This window comes from Phyllobates terribilis, unplaced genomic scaffold, assembly GCF_046119375.1.
Source record: "Phyllobates terribilis strain yellow unplaced genomic scaffold, ASM4611937v1 Scaffold_2__4_contigs__length_985480577, whole genome shotgun sequence".
NCBI lineage: Eukaryota > Metazoa > Chordata > Amphibia > Anura > Dendrobatidae > Phyllobates > Phyllobates terribilis.
The window spans coordinates 12,080,639-12,100,046 of record NW_027362762.1 but is presented as its reverse complement, the minus strand read 5'-3'; the positions used below and the strand labels follow the sequence as shown (position 1 = coordinate 12,100,046).

The following is a 19,408-nucleotide window of genomic DNA, read 5'->3' as shown; positions in this document are numbered from 1 at the left end:
CCTACTCTTCTCCATCTATACCCTTTGCCTGGGACAACTCATAAATTCACATGGCTTCCAGTATCACCTATAAACTGAGAATAATAATCTTTTTATTTATATAACGCCAACATATTCCGCAGCACTTTACAATTCTGACACATTATCAGCACTGTCCCCAATGGGGCTCACAATCCAAATTCCGTATACAAACTCCTTGCAGAAGTTGCCCTTGGTGGGATTTGAACCCAGGACCCAAGTGCTGCAAGGCAACAGTGCTAACCACTAAGCCACCGTGCTGCCCTACACTCAGATCTACCTCTCTGGCCTAGATGTCACCTCTCTGCTGTCCAGAATCCCAGCATGTCTAGCAGCCATATCCTCCTCCTTCTCCTCTCGCTTCCTCAAGCTCAATGTGGAAAAAACTGAACTCATCATCTTTCCCCCATCTCGCATATCTTCCCGACCTGATCCTTCTCACAATAAATGACATCACACTTTCCGCTGTAAAGGCAATCTGCTGCCTCGGAGTAACCCTCGACTCTGCTCTGTCCTTCAAACCCCACATCCATGCTCTTTCCACATCTTGTCGCCTCCAGCTCAAAAATATTTTCAGAATCCGTCCTTTCCTCATCTACCAAATGCTTGTGCATGCCCTCATCATCTCCTGCCTAGACTACTGCACCATCCTCCTCTGTGGCCTACCTGCTAACACTCTCGCACCTCTCCAATCCGTTCTTAACTTTGCAGCCCAACTAATTAATCTCTCTCCTCCAACTCCTCCACTACCCCCCTCTGCAAATCCCTTCACTGGCTCCCATTCCCCCAGCGTATCCAGTTCAAACTACTAACACTGACCTACAAAGCCATCCATAACCTCTCTCCTCCGTACATCTCTGAACTAATCTCCCGATATATTAACTCACGTAATCTCCGGTCCTCCCAAGACCACCTTCTCTCCTCCACACTTATTCGCTCCTCACCCCTTCCCTCTCCAGAATATCCCCCATCTTCTGGAATTCTGTGCCTCAACACGCCCAATTATCCGCCACATTTGGATTCTTCAGACGGAACATGAAAACCCATCTCTTCAAGAAAGATTACAGCCTGCCATGACCCCACTGCCTCCTCAACACCACCGGACCTGCGCCTCACCAACACCAGAGCTGCTGCAACCCCCCACCTACTGTCTCCTTCCCCATCCTGTAGAATGTAAGCCCGCAAGGGCAGGGTCCTCTTCCCTCCGTACCAGTCTATCATTGTTAGTTTGTTTATTGTAAGGCTATGTGCCCACGATGCAGAAATGCTCTGGATTTTTCCTGAGCGTTTCTGCATCTCCCTGGCAGAAAAAACACATGCGGATTGTACAGTACATGCGGATTGTACATGCGGATTGTACATGTGTTTTTCCTGCCAGGGACAAGCAGAAGTGAAGCGTTCTTCACATGCATTTCCGCATGCGGGTTGACAAGCGATTTTAGCATCACTTGGAAAGTGCTTGACAACTTGGTCACACTATATAAATCCATGCAACCGGCATATACAGTACAGACCAAAAGTTTGGACACACCTTCTCATTTAAAGATTTTTCTGTATTTTCATGACTGAAAATTGTACATTCACACTGAAGGCATCAAAACTATGAATTAACACATGTGGAATTATATACTTAACAAAAAAGTGTGAAACAACTGAAAATATGTCTTATATTCTAGGGTCTTCACAGTAGCCACCTTTTGCCTTGATGACTGCTTTGCACACTCTTGGCATTCTCTTGATGAGCTTCAAGAGGTAGTCACCGGAAATGGTCTTCCAACAATCTTGAAGGAGTTCCCAGAGATGCTTAGCACTTGTTGGCCCTTTTGCCTTCACTCTGCGGTCCAGCTCACCCCAAACCATCTCGACTGGGTTCAGGTCTGGTGACTGTGGAGGCCAGGTCATCTGGTGTAGCCCCCCATCACTCTCCCTCTTGGTCAAATAGCCCTTACACAGCCTGGAGGTGTTTGGGGTCATTGTCCTATTGAAAAATAAATGCTGGTCCAACTAAACGCAAGCCGGATGGAATAGCATGCCGCTGCAAGATGCTGTGGTAGCCATGCTGGTTCAGTATGTCTTCAATTTTGAATAAATCCCCAACAGTGTCACCAGCAAAGCCCCCCACATCATCACACCTCCTCCTCCATGCTTCACGGTGGGAACCAGGCATGTAGAGTCCATCCGTTCACCTTTTCTGCGTCGCACAAAGACACGGTGGTTGGAACCATAGATCTCAAATTTGGACTCATCAGACCAAAGCACAGATTTCCACTGGTCTAATGTCCATTCCTTGTGTTCTTTAGCCCAAACAAGTCTCTTCTGCTTGTTGCCTGTCCTTAGCAGTGGTTTCCTAGCAGCTATTTTACCATGAAGGCCTGCTGCACAAAGTCTCCTCTTAACAGTTGTTGTAGAGATGTGTCTGCTGCTAGAACTCTGTGTGGCATTGACCTGGTCTCTAATCTGAGCTGCTGTTAACCTGCGATTTCTGAGGCTGGTGACTCGGATAAACTTATCCTCAGAAGCAGAGGTGACTCTTGGTCTTCCTTTCCTGGGGCGGTCCTCATGTGAGCCAGTTTCTTTGTAGCGCTTGATGGTTTTTGCAACTGCACTTGGGGACACTTTCAAAGTTTTCCCAATTTTTCGGACTGACCTTCATGTCTTAAAGTAATGATGGCCACTCGTTTTTCTTTACTTAGCTGCTTTTTTCTTGCCATAATACAAATTCTAACAGTCTATTCAGTAGGACTATCAGCTGTGTATCCACCTGACTTCTGCACAACACAACTGATGGTCCCAACCCCATTTATAAGGCAAGAAATCCCACTTATTAAACCTGACAGGGCACACCTGTGAAGTGAAGACCATTTCCGGTGACTACCTCTTGAAGCTCATCAAGAGAATGCCAAGAGTGTGCAAAGCAGTCATCAAAGCAAAAGGTGGCTACTGTGAAGAACCTAGAATATAAGACATATTTTTGGTTGTTTCACACTTTTTTGTTAAGTATATAATTCCACATGTGGTAATTCATAGTTTTGATGCCTTCAGTGTGAATGTACAATTTTCATAGTCATGAAAATACAGAAAAATCTTTAAATCAGAAGGTGTGTCCAAACTTTTGGTCTGTACTGTATAGTGTGACCAAGCTAGTTAAAAAAAAGAATAAAAATGGTAAAAAAACAAACAAAAACAAAACTTTACACTCACCTTCCGATGGCCCCTGGTCTCCTGTACGATGCGTTCGGTCTCCCCGGGGTCTCGCGGTTGTGTAAAAGGACCCGCCGATGTCAGCGGTCACGTAACCCGTCACATGACTAAATGACATCATGGAAGGTCCTTTTAGACCATCGCGAGCTGCCGGAAAACCAGGACGCATCGCTATGGAGACCGGGGGCCATCAGAAGGTGAGTATAATGTATATTTTTTATTTTATTCTTTTTTTTACAGGTACTATGGTACCTGGGTCTGGAGGAGAGTCTCTTGTCCTCCAGACCCAGGTACCATCTGCACATTGAATTGCTTAATATCCCCATGTACAGATGCAGTGATGCGGATTCCATGCGTTCCAATGAAAGTCAATGGCGGCGAAAACGCTGCGTTTCCGCAAAATAATTGATAGTGCTGCGGATTTTTCCGCAATGATAATTCGCAGCAGACATTTCCGCAGCGTTTCTGCGGCGGAATTGCTGCTGCGGAGACTTTTAAAAAACGTATAGTGGGCACACAGCCTAATAGGGGGGCACACAGCCTAATAGGGGGCAAACAGCCTAATAGGGGGCACACAGCCTAATAGGGGGGCACACAGCCTAATAGGGGGCACACAGTCTAATAGTGGGCACACAGCCTAAGTGATATCTGTATTTGGTATGTAACCCCATCTCATGTACAGCACCATGGAATCTGTGCCGCTATATAAATTAATAATAATAATGTAGCATCGGCGTCTCTGCAACCTGCCCGGCAGAGACGCCGTGCCCCTAACGGCCGCGGTCCTGCTCCGGCGTCTTCTGGCCTCCCTGCAGCTGCTGCTGGTGCACACAGCCTCCCCGGCTCTGTGCTTAGGGCATGCGCGCCCTCCCTCTTAAAAGGGCCACGTGCGTCGTCCTAAAAAGTCCCCGGCCAAAGGCCGGAGGACTTCCCCTATAAAAAGCACCTCCTCCAATATGGAGGTGCCCGTGAAAGGTTGCAGCTTTGTGTGTGATACTCTGCTTCAGCCCTCAGGTCCCGCTGCTAGCCTGACTACCAGTCCAGCCCGCCAGCCAGACTACAAGTCCAGCCCGCCTGCTTGTCTACTCTCCAGCCCGACAGTCTGTCTACAGTCGAGTCCGCCAGTCTGTCTATGGGCTCTGTCCGCTTGCTTACCTGGAAGCACCTGCCTGTTTCCTGCCGTGCCTACCAGCCCGCCTACCTGGAGGCTCCTGCTTGTTTCCTGCCGTGCCTGCCAGTCCGTCTGCCCGGATCACCCGTCAGCCTGCCTGCCGTGCTCATCTGCTGTAACGGTCAGTCCCAGCCTTCTGACCCGTGGGAGTCACCTGCTCTCATACAAGGTCGGTCCCCAGAGTAGCACCTGATCCCTCTGCTCGGTCCTTCCCTGGTCACGGAGTCGATTGAGCCGCCGTACGGCCTTGGGCAGTCCGAGTTGATACCTAGTTACGCCCCTCTGGTCCCTCCTAGCACCGCAGCACAGAGGTTCCAACACCCGGATCCGTAACAAATAACATCACATCTCCCCATGGACCGTCTCCTTCTACTTCAGTCATCAGGTGGTGCCCTATGAATTCCTTGGGCAGCTGATGATGAAGGCGACGTCATGAGTAGAAGCTCTGTGTGGCACAAGCCCTGTACAACCTGAGATACCAGCGCAGCTGGCACCGGTATTGTCACGCAGTCTAACAGTACAGGCCAATATGCCATATCCAGGAGGAGTGATCAGCTCCCTCCTGTGGCCAAGGAACCGCACCACACCCTACATAATACTGTGACGCCTCTTTATTACCAGGCCATTGTTTATACTATTCTTCTCCCTGAAAATTCAGCTCCTGTCCCTGCCCTCCAGGTATTGACACAGCTTTCTGGACACCCTCTGCCAGCTCCCTCCGCCATGTAAGCAGCCTCAGCCTCTCCCCCTCCGGTCTCCTCAGCCCCCCCCCCCCTCAGGTCTCCTCAGCCTCTCCCCCTCCGGTCTCCTCAGCCCCCCCCCCCCCTCAGGTCTCCTCAGCCTCTCCGCCCTCAGGTCTCCTCAGCCTCTCCCCCCTCAGGTCTCCTCAGCCTCTCCCCCCTCAGGTCTCCTCAGCCTCTCCCCCCTCAGGCCTCCTCAGCCTCTCCCCCCTCAGGTCTCCTCAGCCTCTCCCCCCTCAGGTCTCCTCAGCCTCTCCCCCCTCAGGTCTCCTCAGCCCCTCCCCCCTCAGGTCTCCTCAGCCTCTCCCCCCTCAGGTCTCCTCAGCCTCTCCCCCCTCAGGTCTCCTCAGCCCCTCCCCCCTCAGGTCTCCTCAGCCTCTCCCCCCTCAGGTCTCCTCAGCCCCCCCCCCTCAGGTCTCCTCAGCCTCTCCTCCCTCAGGTCTCCTCAGCCTCTCCCCCTCCGGTCTCCTCAGCCCTCCCCCCCCCTCAGGTCTCCTCAGCCTCTCCTCCCTCAGGTCTCCTCAGCCCCTCCCCCCTCAGGTCTCCTCAGCCTCTCCTCCCTCAGGTCTCCTCAGCCTCTCCCCCCTCAGGTCTCCTCAGCCCCTCCCCCCTCAGGTCTCCTCAGCCTCTCCCCCTCAGGTCTCCTCAGCCTCTCCCCCTCAGGTCTCCTCAGCCTCTCCTCCCTCAGGTCTCCTCAGCCTCTCCCCCCTCAGGTCTCCTCAGCCTCTCCCCCCTCAGGTCTCCTCAGCCTCTCCGCCCTCAGGTCTCCTCAGCCTCTCCCCCCTCAGGCCTCCTCAGCCTCTCCCCCCTCAGGTCTCCTCAGCCTCTCCCCCCTCAGGTCTCCTCAGCCTCCCCCCCCTCAGGTCTCCTCAGCCCCTCCCCCCTCAGGTCTCCTCAGCCCCTCCCCCCTCAGGTCTCCTCAGCCTCTCCTCCCTCAGGTCTCCTCAGCCCCTCCCCCCTCAGGTCTCCTCAGCCTCTCCTCCCTCAGGTCTCCTCAGCCTCTCCTCCCTCAGGTCTCCTCAGCCCCTCCCCCCTCAGGTCTCCTCAGCCTCTCCCCCTCAGGTCTCCTCAGCCTCTCCCCCTCAGGTCTCCTCAGCCTCTCCTCCCTCAGGTCTCCTCAGCCTCTCCCCCCTCAGGTCTCCTCAGCCTCTCCCCCCTCAGGTCTCCTCAGCCTCTCCGCCCTCAGGTCTCCTCAGCCTCTCCCCCCTCAGGCCTCCTCAGCCTCTCCCCCCTCAGGTCTCCTCAGCCTCTCCCCCCTCAGGTCTCCTCAGCCTCTCCCCCCTCAGGTCTCCTCAGCCCCTCCCCCCTCAGGTCTCCTCAGCCCCTCCCCCCTCAGGTCTCCTCAGCCTCTCCTCCCTCAGGTCTCCTCAGCCCCTCCCCCCTCAGGTCTCCTCAGCCTCTCCTCCCTCAGGTCTCCTCAGCCTCTCCTCCCTCAGGTCTCCTCAGCCCCTCCCCCCTCAGGTCTCCTCAGCCTCTCCCCCTCAGGTCTCCTCAGCCTCTCCCCCTCAGGTCTCCTCAGCCTCTCCTCCCTCAGGTCTCCTCAGCCTCTCCCCCCTCAGGTCTCCTCAGCCTCTCCCCCCTCAGGTCTCCTCAGCCTCTCCGCCCTCAGGTCTCCTCAGCCTCTCCCCCCTCAGGCCTCCTCAGCCTCTCCCCCCTCAGGTCTCCTCAGCCCCTCCCCCCTCAGGTCTCCTCAGCCTCTCCTCCCTCAGGTCTCCTCAGCCCCTCCCCCCTCAGGTCTCCTCAGCCTCTCCCCCCTCAGGTCTCCTCAGCCCCTCCCCCCTCAGGTCTCCTCAGCTTCTCCTCCCTCAGGTCTCCTCAGCCCCCCCCCTCAGGTCTCCTCAGCCTCTCCCCCTCAGGTCTCCTCAGCCTCTCCCCCTCAGGTCTCCTCAGCCTCTCCTCCCTCAGGTCTCCTCAGCCTCTCCCCCCTCAGGTCTCCTCAGCCCCTCCCCCTCAGGTCTCCTCAGCCCCTCCACCCTCAGGTCTCCTCAGCCTCTCCTCCCTCAGGTCTCCTCAGCCCCCCCCCTCAGGTCTCCTCAGCCTCTCCCCCTCAGGTCTCCTCAGCCTCTCCTCCCTCAGGTCTCCTCAGCCCCTCCCCCCTCAGGTCTCCTCAGCCTCTCCCCCCTCAGCCTCTCCTCCCTCAGGTCTCCTCAGCTTCTTCTCCCTCAGGTCTCCTCAGCCCCTCCCCCCTCAGGTCTCCTCAGCCCCTCCCCCCTCAGGTCTCCTCAGCCTCTCCTCCCTCAGGTCTCCTCAGCTTCTCCTCCCTCAGGTCTCCTCAGCCCCTCCCCCCCTCAGGTCTCCTCAGCCCCTCCCCCTCAGGTCTCCTCAGCTTCTCCCCCCTCGGGTCTCCTCAGCCCCCCCCTCAGGTCTCCTCAGCCCCCCCCCCCTGAGGTCTCCTCAGCCTCTCCCCCCTCAGGTCTCCTCAGCCCCTCCCCCCTCAGGTCTCCTCAGCCTCTCCCCCCTCAGGTCTCCTCAGCCTCTCCCCCCTCAGGTCTCCTCAGCCCCTCCCCCCTCAGGTCTCCTCAGCCTCTCCCCCCTCAGGTCTCCTCAGCCCCTCCCCCCTCAGGTCTCCTCAGCCTCTCCCCCTCAGGTCTCCTCAGCCTCTCCCCCCTCAGGTCTCCTCAGCTTCTCCTCCCTCAGGTCTCCTCAGCCCCTCCCCCCTCAGGTCTCCTCAGCCCCTCCCCCCTCAGCCTCTCCCCCCTCAGGTCTCCTCAGCCCCTCCCCCTCAGGTCTCCTCAGCCTCTCCCCCCTCAGGTCTCCTCAGCCCCTCCCCCCTCAGCCTCTCCTCCCTCAGGTCTCCTCAGCTTCTCCTCCCTCAGGTCTCCTCAGCCCCTCCCCCCTCAGGTCTCCTCAGCCTCTCCCCCCTCAGGTCTCCTCAGCCTCTCCTCCTCAGGTCTCCTCAGCCTCTCCCCCCTCAGGTCTCCTCAGCCTCTCCCCCCTCAGGTCTCCTCAGCCTCTCCCCCCTCAGGTCTCCTCAGCCCCTCCCCCCCCTCAGGTCTCCTCAGCCTCTCCCCCCTCAGGTCTCCTCAGCCTCTCCTCCTCAGGTTTCCTCAGCCTCTCCCCCCTCAGGTCTCCTCAGCCTCTCCCCCCTCAGGTCTCCTCAGCCTCTCCTCCTCAGCCTCTCCCCCCTCAGGTCTCCTCAGCCCCTCCCCCCTCAGGTCTCCTCAGCCTCTCCCCCCTCAGCCCCTCCCCCCTCAGGTCTCCTCAGCCTCTCCTCCTCAGGTCTCCTCAGCGTCTCCCCCCTCAGGTCTCCTCAGCCTCTCCTCCTCAGCCTCTCCCCCCTCAGGTCTCCTCAGCCCCTCCCCCCTCAGGTCTCCTCAGCCTCTCCTCCTCAGGTCTCCTCAGCCTCTCCCCCCTCAGGTCTCCTCAGCCTCTCCTCCTCAGGTCTCCTCAGCCTCTCCCCCCTCAGGTCTCCTCAGCCTCTCCCCCCTCAGGTCTCCTCAGCCTCTCCCCCCTCAGGTCTCCTCAGCCTCTCCTCCTCAGGTCTCCTCAGCCTCTCCCCCCTCAGGTCTCCTCAGCCTCTCCCCCCTCAGGTCTCCTCAGCCTCTCCCCCCTCAGGTCTCCTCAGCCCCTCCCCCCTCAGGTCTCCTCAGCCTCTCCCCCCTCAGGTCTCCTCAGCCCCTCCCCCCTCAGGTCTCCTCAGCCTCTCCCTCCTCAGGTCTCCTCAGCCTCTCCCCCCTCTGGTCTCCTCAGCCCCTCCCCCCTCAGGTCTCCTCAGCCTCTCCCTCCTCAGGTCTCCTCAGCCCCTCCCCCCTCAGGTCTCCTCAGCCTCTCCCCCCTCAGGTCTCCTCAGCCTCTCCCCCCTCAGGTCTCCTCAGCCCCTCCCCCCTCAGGTCTCCTCAGCCTCTCCCCACTCAGGTCTCCTCAGCCCCTCCCCCCTCAGGTCTCCTCAGCTTCTCCCCCCTCAGGTCTCCTCAGCCTCTCCCCCCTCAGGTCTCCTCAGCCTCTCCTCCTCAGGTCTCCTCAGCTTCTCCTCCCTCAGGTCTCCTCAGCCCCTTCCCCCTCAGGTCTCCTCAGCCTCTCCCCCCTCAGGTCTCCTCAGCCCCTCCCCCCTCAGCCTCTCCTCCCTCAGGTCTCCTCAGCTTCTCCTCCCTCAGGTCTCCTCAGCCCCTCCCCCCCTCAGGTCTCCTCAGCCTCTCCCCCCTCAGGTCTCCTCAGCCTCTCCTCCTCAGGTCTCCTCAGCCTCTCCCCCCTCAGGTCTCCTCAGCCTCTCCCCCCTCAGGTCTCCTCAGCCTCTCCCCCCTCAGGTCTCCTCAGCCCCTCCCCCCCCTCAGGTCTCCTCAGCCTCTCCCCCCTCAGGTCTCCTCAGCCTCTCCTCCTCAGGTCTCCTCAGCCTCTCCCCCCTCAGGTCTCCTCAGCCTCTCCCCCCTCAGGTCTCCTCAGCCTCTCCTCCTCAGCCTCTCCCCCCTCAGGTCTCCTCAGCCCCTCCCCCCTCAGGTCTCCTCAGCCTCTCCCCCCTCAGGTCTCCTCAGCCCCTCCCCCCTCAGGTCTCCTCAGCCTCTCCTCCTCAGGTCTCCTCAGCGTCTCCCCCCTCAGGTCTCCTCAGCCTCTCCTCCTCAGCCTCTCCCCCCTCAGGTCTCCTCAGCCCCTCCCCCCTCAGGTCTCCTCAGCCTCTCCTCCTCAGGTCTCCTCAGCCTCTCCCCCCTCAGGTCTCCTCAGCCTCTCCTCCTCAGGTCTCCTCAGCCTCTCCCCCCTCAGGTCTCCTCAGCCTCTCCCCCCTCAGGTCTCCTCAGCCTCTCCCCCCTCAGGTCTCCTCAGCCTCTCCTCCTCAGGTCTCCTCAGCCTCTCCCCCCTCAGGTCTCCTCAGCCTCTCCCCCCTCAGGTCTCCTCAGCCTCTCCCCCCTCAGGTCTCCTCAGCCCCTCCCCCCTCAGGTCTCCTCAGCCTCTCCCCCCTCAGGTCTCCTCAGCCCCTCCCCCCTCAGGTCTCCTCAGCCTCTCCCTCCTCAGGTCTCCTCAGCCTCTCCCCCCTCTGGTCTCCTCAGCCCCTCCCCCCTCAGGTCTCCTCAGCCTCTCCCCCCTCAGGTCTCCTCAGCCCCTCCCCCCTCAGGTCTCCTCAGCCTCTCCCTCCTCAGGTCTCCTCAGCCCCTCCCCCCTCAGGTCTCCTCAGCCTCTCCCCCCTCAGCCTCTCCCCCCTCAGGTCTCCTCAGCCCCTCCCCCCTCAGGTCTCCTCAGCCTCTCCCCACTCAGGTCTCCTCAGCCCCTCCCCCCTCAGGTCTCCTCAGCTTCTCCCCCCTCAGGTCTCCTCAGCCTCTCCCCCCTCAGGTCTCCTCAGCCTCTCCTCCTCAGGTCTCCTCAGCTTCTCCTCCCTCAGGTCTCCTCAGCCCCTTCCCCCTCAGGTCTCCTCAGCCTCTCCCCCCTCAGGTCTCCTCAGCCCCTCCACCCTCAGGTCTCCTCAGCCTCTCCCCCCTCAGGTCTCCTCAGCCCCTCCCCCCTCAGGTCTCCTCAGCCCCTCCCCCTCAGGTCTCCTCAGCCTCTCTCCCCTCAGGTCTCCTCAGCCCCTCCCCCCTCAGGTCTCCTCAGCCTCTCCCTCCTCAGGTCTCCTCAGCCTCTCCCCCCTCAGGTCTCCTCAGCCTCTCCTCCCTCAGGTCTCCTCAGCCTCTCCCCCCTCAGGTCTCCTCAGCCTCTCCCTCCTCAGCCCCTCCCCCCTCAGGTCTCCTCAGCCTCTCCCTCCTCAGGTCTCCTCAGCCTCTCCCCCCTCAGGTCTCCTCAGCCTCTCCCCCCTCAGGTCTCCTCAGCCTCTCCCCCCTCAGGTCTCCTCAGCCCCTCCTCCCTCAGGTCTCCTCAGCCTCTCCTCCCTCAGGTCTCCTCAGCCTCTCCTCCCTCAGGTCTCCTCAGCCTCTCCCCCCTCAGGTCTCCTCAGCCCCTCCCCCCTCAGGTCTCCTCAGCCTCTCCCTCCTCAGGTCTCCTCAGCCTCTCCCCCCTCAGGTCTCCTCAGCCCCTCCCCCCTCAGGTCTCCTCAGCCTCTCCCCCCTCAGGTCTCCTCAGCCCCTCCCCCTCAGGTCTCCTCAGCCCCTCCCCCCTCAGGTCTCCTCAGCCTCTCCCCCCTCAGGTCTCCTCAGCCCCTCCCCCCTCAGGTCTCCTCAGCCTCTCCCCCCTCAGGTCTCCTCAGCCCCTCCCCCTCAGGTCTCCTCAGCCTCTCCCCCCTCAGGTCTCCTCAGCCTCTCCTCCCTCAGGTCTCCTCAGCCTCTCCCCCCTCAGGTCTCCTCAGCCCCTCCCCCTCAGGTCTCCTCAGCCCCTCCCCCCTCAGGTCTCCTCAGCCTCTCCTCCCTCAGGTCTCCTCAGCCTCTCCCCCCTCAGGTCTCCTCAGCCTCTCCCCCCTCAGCCTCTCCCCCCTCAGGTCTCCTCAGCCCCTCCCCCCTCAGGTCTCCTCAGCCTCTCCCCACTCAGGTCTCCTCAGCCCCTCCCCCCTCAGGTCTCCTCAGCTTCTCCCCCCTCAGGTCTCCTCAGCCTCTCCCCCCTCAGGTCTCCTCAGCCTCTCCTCCTCAGGTCTCCTCAGCTTCTCCTCCCTCAGGTCTCCTCAGCCCCTTCCCCCTCAGGTCTCCTCAGCCTCTCCCCCCTCAGGTCTCCTCAGCCCCTCCACCCTCAGGTCTCCTCAGCCTCTCCCCCCTCAGGTCTCCTCAGCCCCTCCCCCCTCAGGTCTCCTCAGCCCCTCCCCCTCAGGTCTCCTCAGCCTCTCTCCCCTCAGGTCTCCTCAGCCCCTCCCCCCTCAGGTCTCCTCAGCCTCTCCCTCCTCAGGTCTCCTCAGCCTCTCCCCCCTCAGGTCTCCTCAGCCTCTCCTCCCTCAGGTCTCCTCAGCCTCTCCCCCCTCAGGTCTCCTCAGCCTCTCCCTCCTCAGCCCCTCCCCCCTCAGGTCTCCTCAGCCTCTCCCTCCTCAGGTCTCCTCAGCCTCTCCCCCCTCAGGTCTCCTCAGCCTCTCCCCCCTCAGGTCTCCTCAGCCTCTCCCCCCTCAGCCCCTCCTCCCTCAGGTCTCCTCAGCCTCTCCTCCCTCAGGTCTCCTCAGCCTCTCCTCCCTCAGGTCTCCTCAGCCTCTCCCCCCTCAGGTCTCCTCAGCCCCTCCCCCCTCAGGTCTCCTCAGCCTCTCCCTCCTCAGGTCTCCTCAGCCTCTCCCCCCTCAGGTCTCCTCAGCCCCTCCCCCCTCAGGTCTCCTCAGCCTCTCCCCCCTCAGGTCTCCTCAGCCCCTCCCCCTCAGGTCTCCTCAGCCCCTCCCCCCTCAGGTCTCCTCAGCCTCTCCCCCCTCAGGTCTCCTCAGCCCCTCCCCCCTCAGGTCTCCTCAGCCTCTCCCCCCTCAGGTCTCCTCAGCCCCTCCCCCTCAGGTCTCCTCAGCCTCTCCCCCCTCAGGTCTCCTCAGCCTCTCCTCCCTCAGGTCTCCTCAGCCTCTCCCCCCTCAGGTCTCCTCAGCCCCTCCCCCTCAGGTCTCCTCAGCCCCTCCCCCCTCAGGTCTCCTCAGCCTCTCCTCCCTCAGGTCTCCTCAGCCTCTCCCCCCTCAGGTCTCCTCAGCCTCTCCCCCCTCAGGTCTCCTCAGCCTCTCCCCCCTCAGGTCTCCTCAGCCCCTCCCTCCTCAGGTCTCCTCAGCCCCTCCCCCCTCAGGTCTCCTCAGCCCCTCCCCCCTCAGGTCTCCTCAGCCCCTCCCCCCTCAGGTCTCCTCAGCCCCTCCCCCCTCAGGTCTCCTCAGCCCCTCCCCCCTCAGGTCTCCTCAGCCTCTCCCCCCTCTGGTCTCCTCAGCATTGGAGCTCCGTCCTATTCGCCGCGATCCTGTCAGTTATCGTGCTCTACTGCGCATGCGTGTAATGCACAGCGACTGTTCTGTACAATATACATTCCGTACACCGTACTCACGTGCGCGCCTTCGTAGTCGTCAGCGCATGCGCAGCAGCTGGTGAGATGCGCACGTTTACTAGGGCAGTTAGTACGTGCTCGTCACACAAGATGGCGGCGGTTTGAAACGCTCCCGCTGCGACCGTTAGTAAGATCCAGTCACACACAGCGCCGGCCGGGCAGAATGGAGGTCACCGCCGCCCGAGAAGCTGCGGAAAGCAGTGGCCGCAGCTCCGTGACCGAGAGACGTCAGTACCGGAGTGACGGCCAGAGAGACTGTCCGCCAGCCGAGAGCGGTAACGAGAGAGACTCTCCGCCAGCCGAGAGAGCTAAAGAAAGAGACTGTCCTCCATCAGAGAAAGCTAAAGAGAGAGACTGTCCGCCACCCGAGAGAGCCGGCCGGAGAGACTGTCCGCCAGAGAGCGGTAACGAGAGAGACAGTCCGCCACCCGAGAGAGGTAACGAGAGAGACAGTCCTCCATCAGAGAGAGCTAAAGAGAGAGACTGTCCTCCATCAGAGAGAGCTAAAGAGAGAGACTGTCCGCCAGCCGAGAGAGGTAACGAGAGAGACTGTCCGCCAGCCGAGAGAGGTAACGAGAGAGACTGTCCGCCAGCCGAGAGAGCTAAAGAGAGAGACAGTCCTCCATCAGAGAGAGCTAAAGAGAGAGACTGTCCGCCACCCGAGAGAGCTAAAGAGAGAGACTGTCCGCCACCCGATAGAGCTAAAGAGAGAGACTGTCCGCCACCCGATAGAGCTAAAGAGAGAGACTGTCCGCCACCTGATAGAGCTAAAGAGAGAGACTGTCCGCCACCGGATAGAGCTAAAGAGAGAGACTGTCCGCCACCCGATAGAGCTAAAGAGAGAGACTGTCCGCCACCTGATAGAGCTAAAGAGAGAGACTGTCCGCCACCGGATAGAGCTAAAGAGAGAGACTGTCCGCCACCCGATAGAGCTAAAGAGAGAGACTGTCCGCCACCAGAGAGAGACTGCGAAAGAGACTCTCCATCACTGAAGAGAGCTCCCCTCATAACTGAGACAGGGGGAGACAGCAGAGACTGGCAAATGTCCGAGATACATCACCTGAGCAATGAGTGGCAGCTATCGGAGAGACATCCCCCGGGCAGCAAGTGGCAGCAAGTGTCGAGACATCAACCGGGCACTAACAGGCAGCTGTCAGAGAGACATGTCGCTGTGAGGGGCAGGCGAGAGAATGCCCTGGGGTCCTACAGAGATGGTCTGATGTCCCTCAGGGAGGAGAGCACCCGGGGCGGATACGAGAGGGCCTGGCACGCCTTGTCTGGTTATGAGCAAGCTACGCCCCCCATACATGAGGCTGCCCCCCACCCGATCTCGGGCTACGAGCGGCTGTCGGTGGACCGGGCTCACACCATGAAAGACTTCGAGAAACAGATCACAGAGCTGAAGAAAGATAACTTCAACCTGAAGCTGCGGATCTACTTCCTGGAGGAGCAGGTGCAGCGGCGCTGCGATACCAGCAACGACGAGCTCCACCGCATGAACATCGAGCTGAAGGTGGAGGTGGAGAGCCTGAAGCACGACTTCCAGGAGAAGCACAACCTGCTGGTCCGTGCCTCCAAAGCCATGGAGAGTCTGTCCGGGGAGCGCGACCTGGCCGTCCAGCGCTTACGTGAGGAGAACCTCAAACACCTTCAAGACATGGCAGACGCCCACAACCATAAAGTCCAGCTACTGCAAGCTGAAATGGCACATGAGAAGGCTGAGCTGGAGAAGATGTGCATGCTGCTCGACCAGGAGCGGATGCAGAGGTTCAGTGCTGAGGAGCGACTGCTGGCTGTGAATGAGCAGTACACCAAGAGCGTGGCCATCCTGGAGGAGAGAGACTGGATTATACAATGCCTAAATGACACCGTGCACTCCAAAGATGCCCTCATAGCCCAGCTGGAGAAGCAAATTGCCTCCTTGATACCGCATGATGCCAAGGATGCAACACAGAACATAAGCCGCCTCCAACAGGAGAGCCGTGCCGAAACGTTACCAGAACCTGCTGATCCAGTATGTAAGTCAGATGAGAACGTCAACGTGTGGCAGCAAAAGATTAAAGAGATGGACAATTTGATCAACGAGCTGCAGCAGAAGTTAGAAGCCAAAAAAGCCGAAGAGAAAAACTCCTTGAAGAGAGATAAAGCTATACAAGGCCTCACATTGGCCCTGAAAAGGAAAACCAAAGAGAACGAGAAACTCCAGAGCGAGATTGGAAACCTGAATGTGGTGTTATCAAAAGCACAAGAAGCCACCCACCTCCAAAGTCTCAAAGAAAATATTCATCCCGATTACAAGAAACTGATTTTCACACTCCATGCTGAGCAAGACATGTATAGTCGGGTGCTGAAGTACGAGAGAGAGTCAGGAGGGCTCCAGAAAGAGCTGGAATCCATTGCTATGTTACGTAGGTGGCTGGAGGAGAGTATTCAGGCGAACCAGGAACTCCGCAAGGTGATGGAGGCCCAAGTCATGGCCAAATACAAGGGAGATGACAGCATATCATTTCTTGGAGATCAGACCTCATACTTAAGCATTTGCCTTGATCACCTAGATGAAAATGAGTATTTCTTTGCTGGTGGCCCTCATCGAGCATCCATCTTTAAAAATGTGGACATCGGTGAATCTGAAGAAGTGTTCAGGGAAGAAGCTGGAACCCAAACACAAAGTGACGTTCGTGATTCAGCTGGGGGAAATCGGAAACCTCAGCAAGACCATAACTTAGACCCGTCATTCAGTGAGAGGGTCACAATACAAGAAGCCACTAGGAACGATGCCAAACCAACCAGAAAAATACAAAATACCGTCTCTGCTGCTACCCAGACTGAGTCTAAGGCCTTCTCTGACAGATGCATCCTTCTCCATGATGCTGCAGCAGAGCTGTCATTTACACTAGAAGAACATAATGTGCCATCACAGAGGCCTCACCAGATGCTAAGTCACAACACCTATGAAATGCATGGAAATGCCAAGAAGTCCAGACTTCCCGTCCTGTTAAAGTCTTCCCTGAATACAAAGCTCAGGACTGATGCTGCCAAAGAAAATAATCACTGTTGTTTTGAGAAGGAACTACAGATAGAAAATGGGCTCCTCGAGAAGGTAAAATGTGCTGAGATGGGAGAAGACTCGCATAAAGAAAACAGAGACTTGGTGCTTGAGAGCCACATACCTGACCAAAATAAAGCAGACCAAGAGCAGAGGTGTCCCAACGAACAAACTGCACAGAAGGAGCTGGATTATTGCAAGACTGTAGAAGAGTTAATACAAGCAGAAAGTGAGATCATGGCTACAAATATAAAATATAAGGACTCCGACCTGAATAACACCAAGCACACAGAGTCTGCAGAACAAACCTTAGAAGAGCTAAAGCCAGAGAATTCCCAACTCTCTGAGCAGCTAAAACGAGCACAAATAGAGATCGAGGCATTCAAAGCTGGTGAAGAATTTGCGAAAATTAAGGCTTCTCAACATGACTTGTGTACCTTGAAGGATAAGCAGAGAAAGTCCTCAGAACAAGCCTTACAGAAAGAGCTAGAGGCAGAAAAACAACGGCTGTCCGCACCGCTCCAGACAGCACAGACGTCTACAGCAAGTGAAGACTCCATGAAACACAAGGACTCTGCACCTGATATATCAAGTTCTGTTAGAGCGCAGAGAGCGTGTACAGAGCAGGATCTGCAGGCCAAGACTCACCGGCTCTCTGACCAGCTCCACCCAGCACACACGTCTACAGCAAGTGAAGACTCACTGAAACGCAAGGACTCTGCATCTGATATATCAAGTTCTGTTAGAGCGCAGAGAGCGTGTACAGAGCAGGATCTGCAGGCCGAGACTCACCGGCTCTCTGACCAGCTCCAGCCAGCACAGACGTCTACAGCAAGTGAAGACTCCATGAAACACAAGGACTCTGCACCTGATATATCAAGTTCTGTTAGAGAGCAGAGAGCGTGTACAGAGCAGGATCTGCAGGCCGAGACTCACCGGCTCTCTGACCAGCTCCAGCCAGCACACACGTCTACAGCAAGTGAAGACTCACTGAAACGCAAGGACTCTGCACCTGATATATCAAGTTCTGTTAGAGCGCAGAGAGCGTGTACAGAGCAGGATCTGCAGGCCGAGACTCACCGGCTCTCTGACCAGCTCCAGCCAGCACAGACGTCTACAGCAAGTGAAGACTCCATGAAACACAAGGACTCTGCACCTGATATATCAAGTTCTGTTAGAGAGCAGAGAGCGTGTACAGAGCAGGATCGTCAGGCTGAGAATCACCTTCTCTCTGAACAGCTAAAACAAGCACAAATGGAGATCGAGACACTTAAAGGTCGTAAAGACACAGTAAAGCAGACGGACCCTGTACATGGTTCATCATGGTCAAGTATGGTGCATATGGAGTCTACACACCGAGCTTTACAGCAAAAGCTACAGCTGGAAAATGACAGGCTAGCTGAACACTTACAACAAGCCCAAAGGGAGATTGAGACTCTGAAAGCCGGTGAAGAACTGTTAAGGCATAAGGCCTCTGAACTTCACGTTGGTAACTCCAAGAATGAGCAGATACAGTCGACAGATTTACAGAAAGAGCTACAAGCAGAGAATCTCCTGCTCTCCGAACAGCTAAGACAAGCACAAATGAAGATTGAGATACTTACAGCAAACTCAAGAAGACATACCACCTTTACTAGTTCATCTTATTCCCTCATAGACCAGGTGGAGCCCACAGACCAGTCTCTGAATGATGAGCTACAGGCGGAAAATTACCGGCTTTCAGATCAATTAAAAACCGCACAAATAGAGATTGAGAAGCTTCTAGCTGAAAAAAGGTCGATGGACAGCAGCGACGACTCTCTGAAGCTTCACGGTTCAGACGCCGATGACGATATTTCTGAACAATCCTTGTTAGATAAAACAGCAACTAATTCCGTCAATGTCATCGAAGTCGATGCCACGTCAGATTTTGGTGATGAAGTCTGCAGGCCCAGTGTAAATAGTCAGAATGCAGCTGCACTGCGCTGCCATCATGACAGTCACTGTACAGAGTGTGCCAACAACAGAGGAATTATTTCACTGCCTACTTTAAACTCCACAAGAGCTTCCACTATGCACCCATCTTCCAAGTTCACAAAAGTGTCCTCCTCCAGGAGGTCGTTTGAAGAGACCACTTCACTTTCAAAGTACGATCTGTTAGTGCAGTCTCAGGCGAGAGAGCTGTCTCTTCAGAGGCAGAAAATCAAGGAGAGTCACAACCTGAGTGTTATATGTTCCAAGAATTTCTACAACATTCTGAAAGCCTTTGAGAACCTATTCCCAGCCAGCACCTTGGACTCTAACGCCACTCTGGGATTTCAGGAGCAGATTACTCAGACTGTCGAGTGGCTGAAAGAGTTGGAGTACAAACTGAGTGATGCCGTCTACGGGGAGGAGGACGCTTACAGTGACCAATCTGTCGACAGCTTGCTGTATACCCCATCACGCTTGGTTCCCGGACACAGAATGTGGGCAGACAGACATGGCTGTCACGTGCTAGGATTAGTCGAAGACTACAATGCTTTACGAAAGCAAATTTTGGAAGCAAGGAACGTCTTACAGGAGATGGAGACCTTCGTTGACCTTGGAATCCAGACTGCAGTTGTCAATATGACCGAGCACTTTGAGAATATATTTTTTGAGAAGCTTACAAGAACGAAGCAATCTCTGGAGGAAGCAGGATGTTTACTAAAGCTGTTGTGGAGAGTGTCCTTACCCTTACAGATTCACAGCCCATACAACATCCACCAGGAAGAAGAAGCAAACCTCGAGATCACCCAACTTCGCAAGAGGGTTGTAGAGCAAGAGAAGTTGTTGTCAGGCATGGTCAAGAGAGTCTTCTCCGAGAATCAGATGAAGGAGGACATTGAGAAACTCATTCTGGACCAGTTGGCCATGACTCATGACATTTTAAAGAGAGCCAAGGGCAATCTAGAGGTCCAGGTGGTTGATAAGCTCCAGTAATATCATTATGCAGGTGCTGGTAAGTCTGACACGACTTCTGGCCACCATCTGGATAGATCCTTGTATATACCCGCAGTATACTGCCATCCACCATTTTATATTTCATTTACACCTGCCTCGTAGTGGATTGTACGCTTTTATAATTTTATAGTCTGCGCTGTCTTCCTCGGTTGTAAAATATTTTACTTGTTTAATTCCTTGTAAAGTTTTAAGTTAATGGAGCCTGTATATGAAACAAGAGTGGAGTTATAACAACCGCTGTGCTGTAATGTTCTCTGCTTTATCCTTACATTTCCACAAGAGGGCTCCACATGCCCAATATTGCTGGTCGTGTACATGACTAGAAGTATTAGCAACAGGGCAGTTGTCCTAATACAGGAGAGGGTGCTGCCCAGGCGTATCCTCCGTGCACTGTGACAGCTATGCAATAATTCATTTTCTGGCTGGATTCAGATG

At 56.8% G+C, this 19,408-nt stretch overlaps 2 protein-coding genes across 2 annotated transcripts in view; one reads left to right on the top strand and one right to left on the bottom strand.

Annotated features, from left to right (window-relative positions):
- Positions 1 to 13,020, bottom strand: part of LOC141188768 (polyunsaturated fatty acid lipoxygenase ALOX15B-like) — a 68,101-nt gene extending 55,081 nt beyond the window's left edge. The window contains exon 1 of the mRNA XM_073661085.1: positions 12,964 to 13,020. The gene's annotated coding sequence lies outside the window, so the exon portion shown is untranslated. The remainder of the gene's footprint in view (positions 1 to 12,963) is intronic.
- LOC141188752 (uncharacterized) lies at positions 12,896 to 19,207 on the top strand. The gene has a single exon (XM_073661084.1). It carries the CDS (start codon positions 13,127 to 13,129, stop codon positions 18,950 to 18,952), a length of 5,826 nt encoding a protein of 1,941 aa, XP_073517185.1. The 5' UTR covers positions 12,896 to 13,126; the 3' UTR covers positions 18,953 to 19,207.
- The last annotated feature ends 201 nt before the right edge of the window (positions 19,208 to 19,408 follow it).

Coding starts and splice junctions, on each gene's coding strand:
- LOC141188752 (XM_073661084.1), top strand. CDS start 13,127: ATGGAGGTCACCGCCGCCCGAGAAGCTGCGGAAAGCAGTGGCCGCAGC.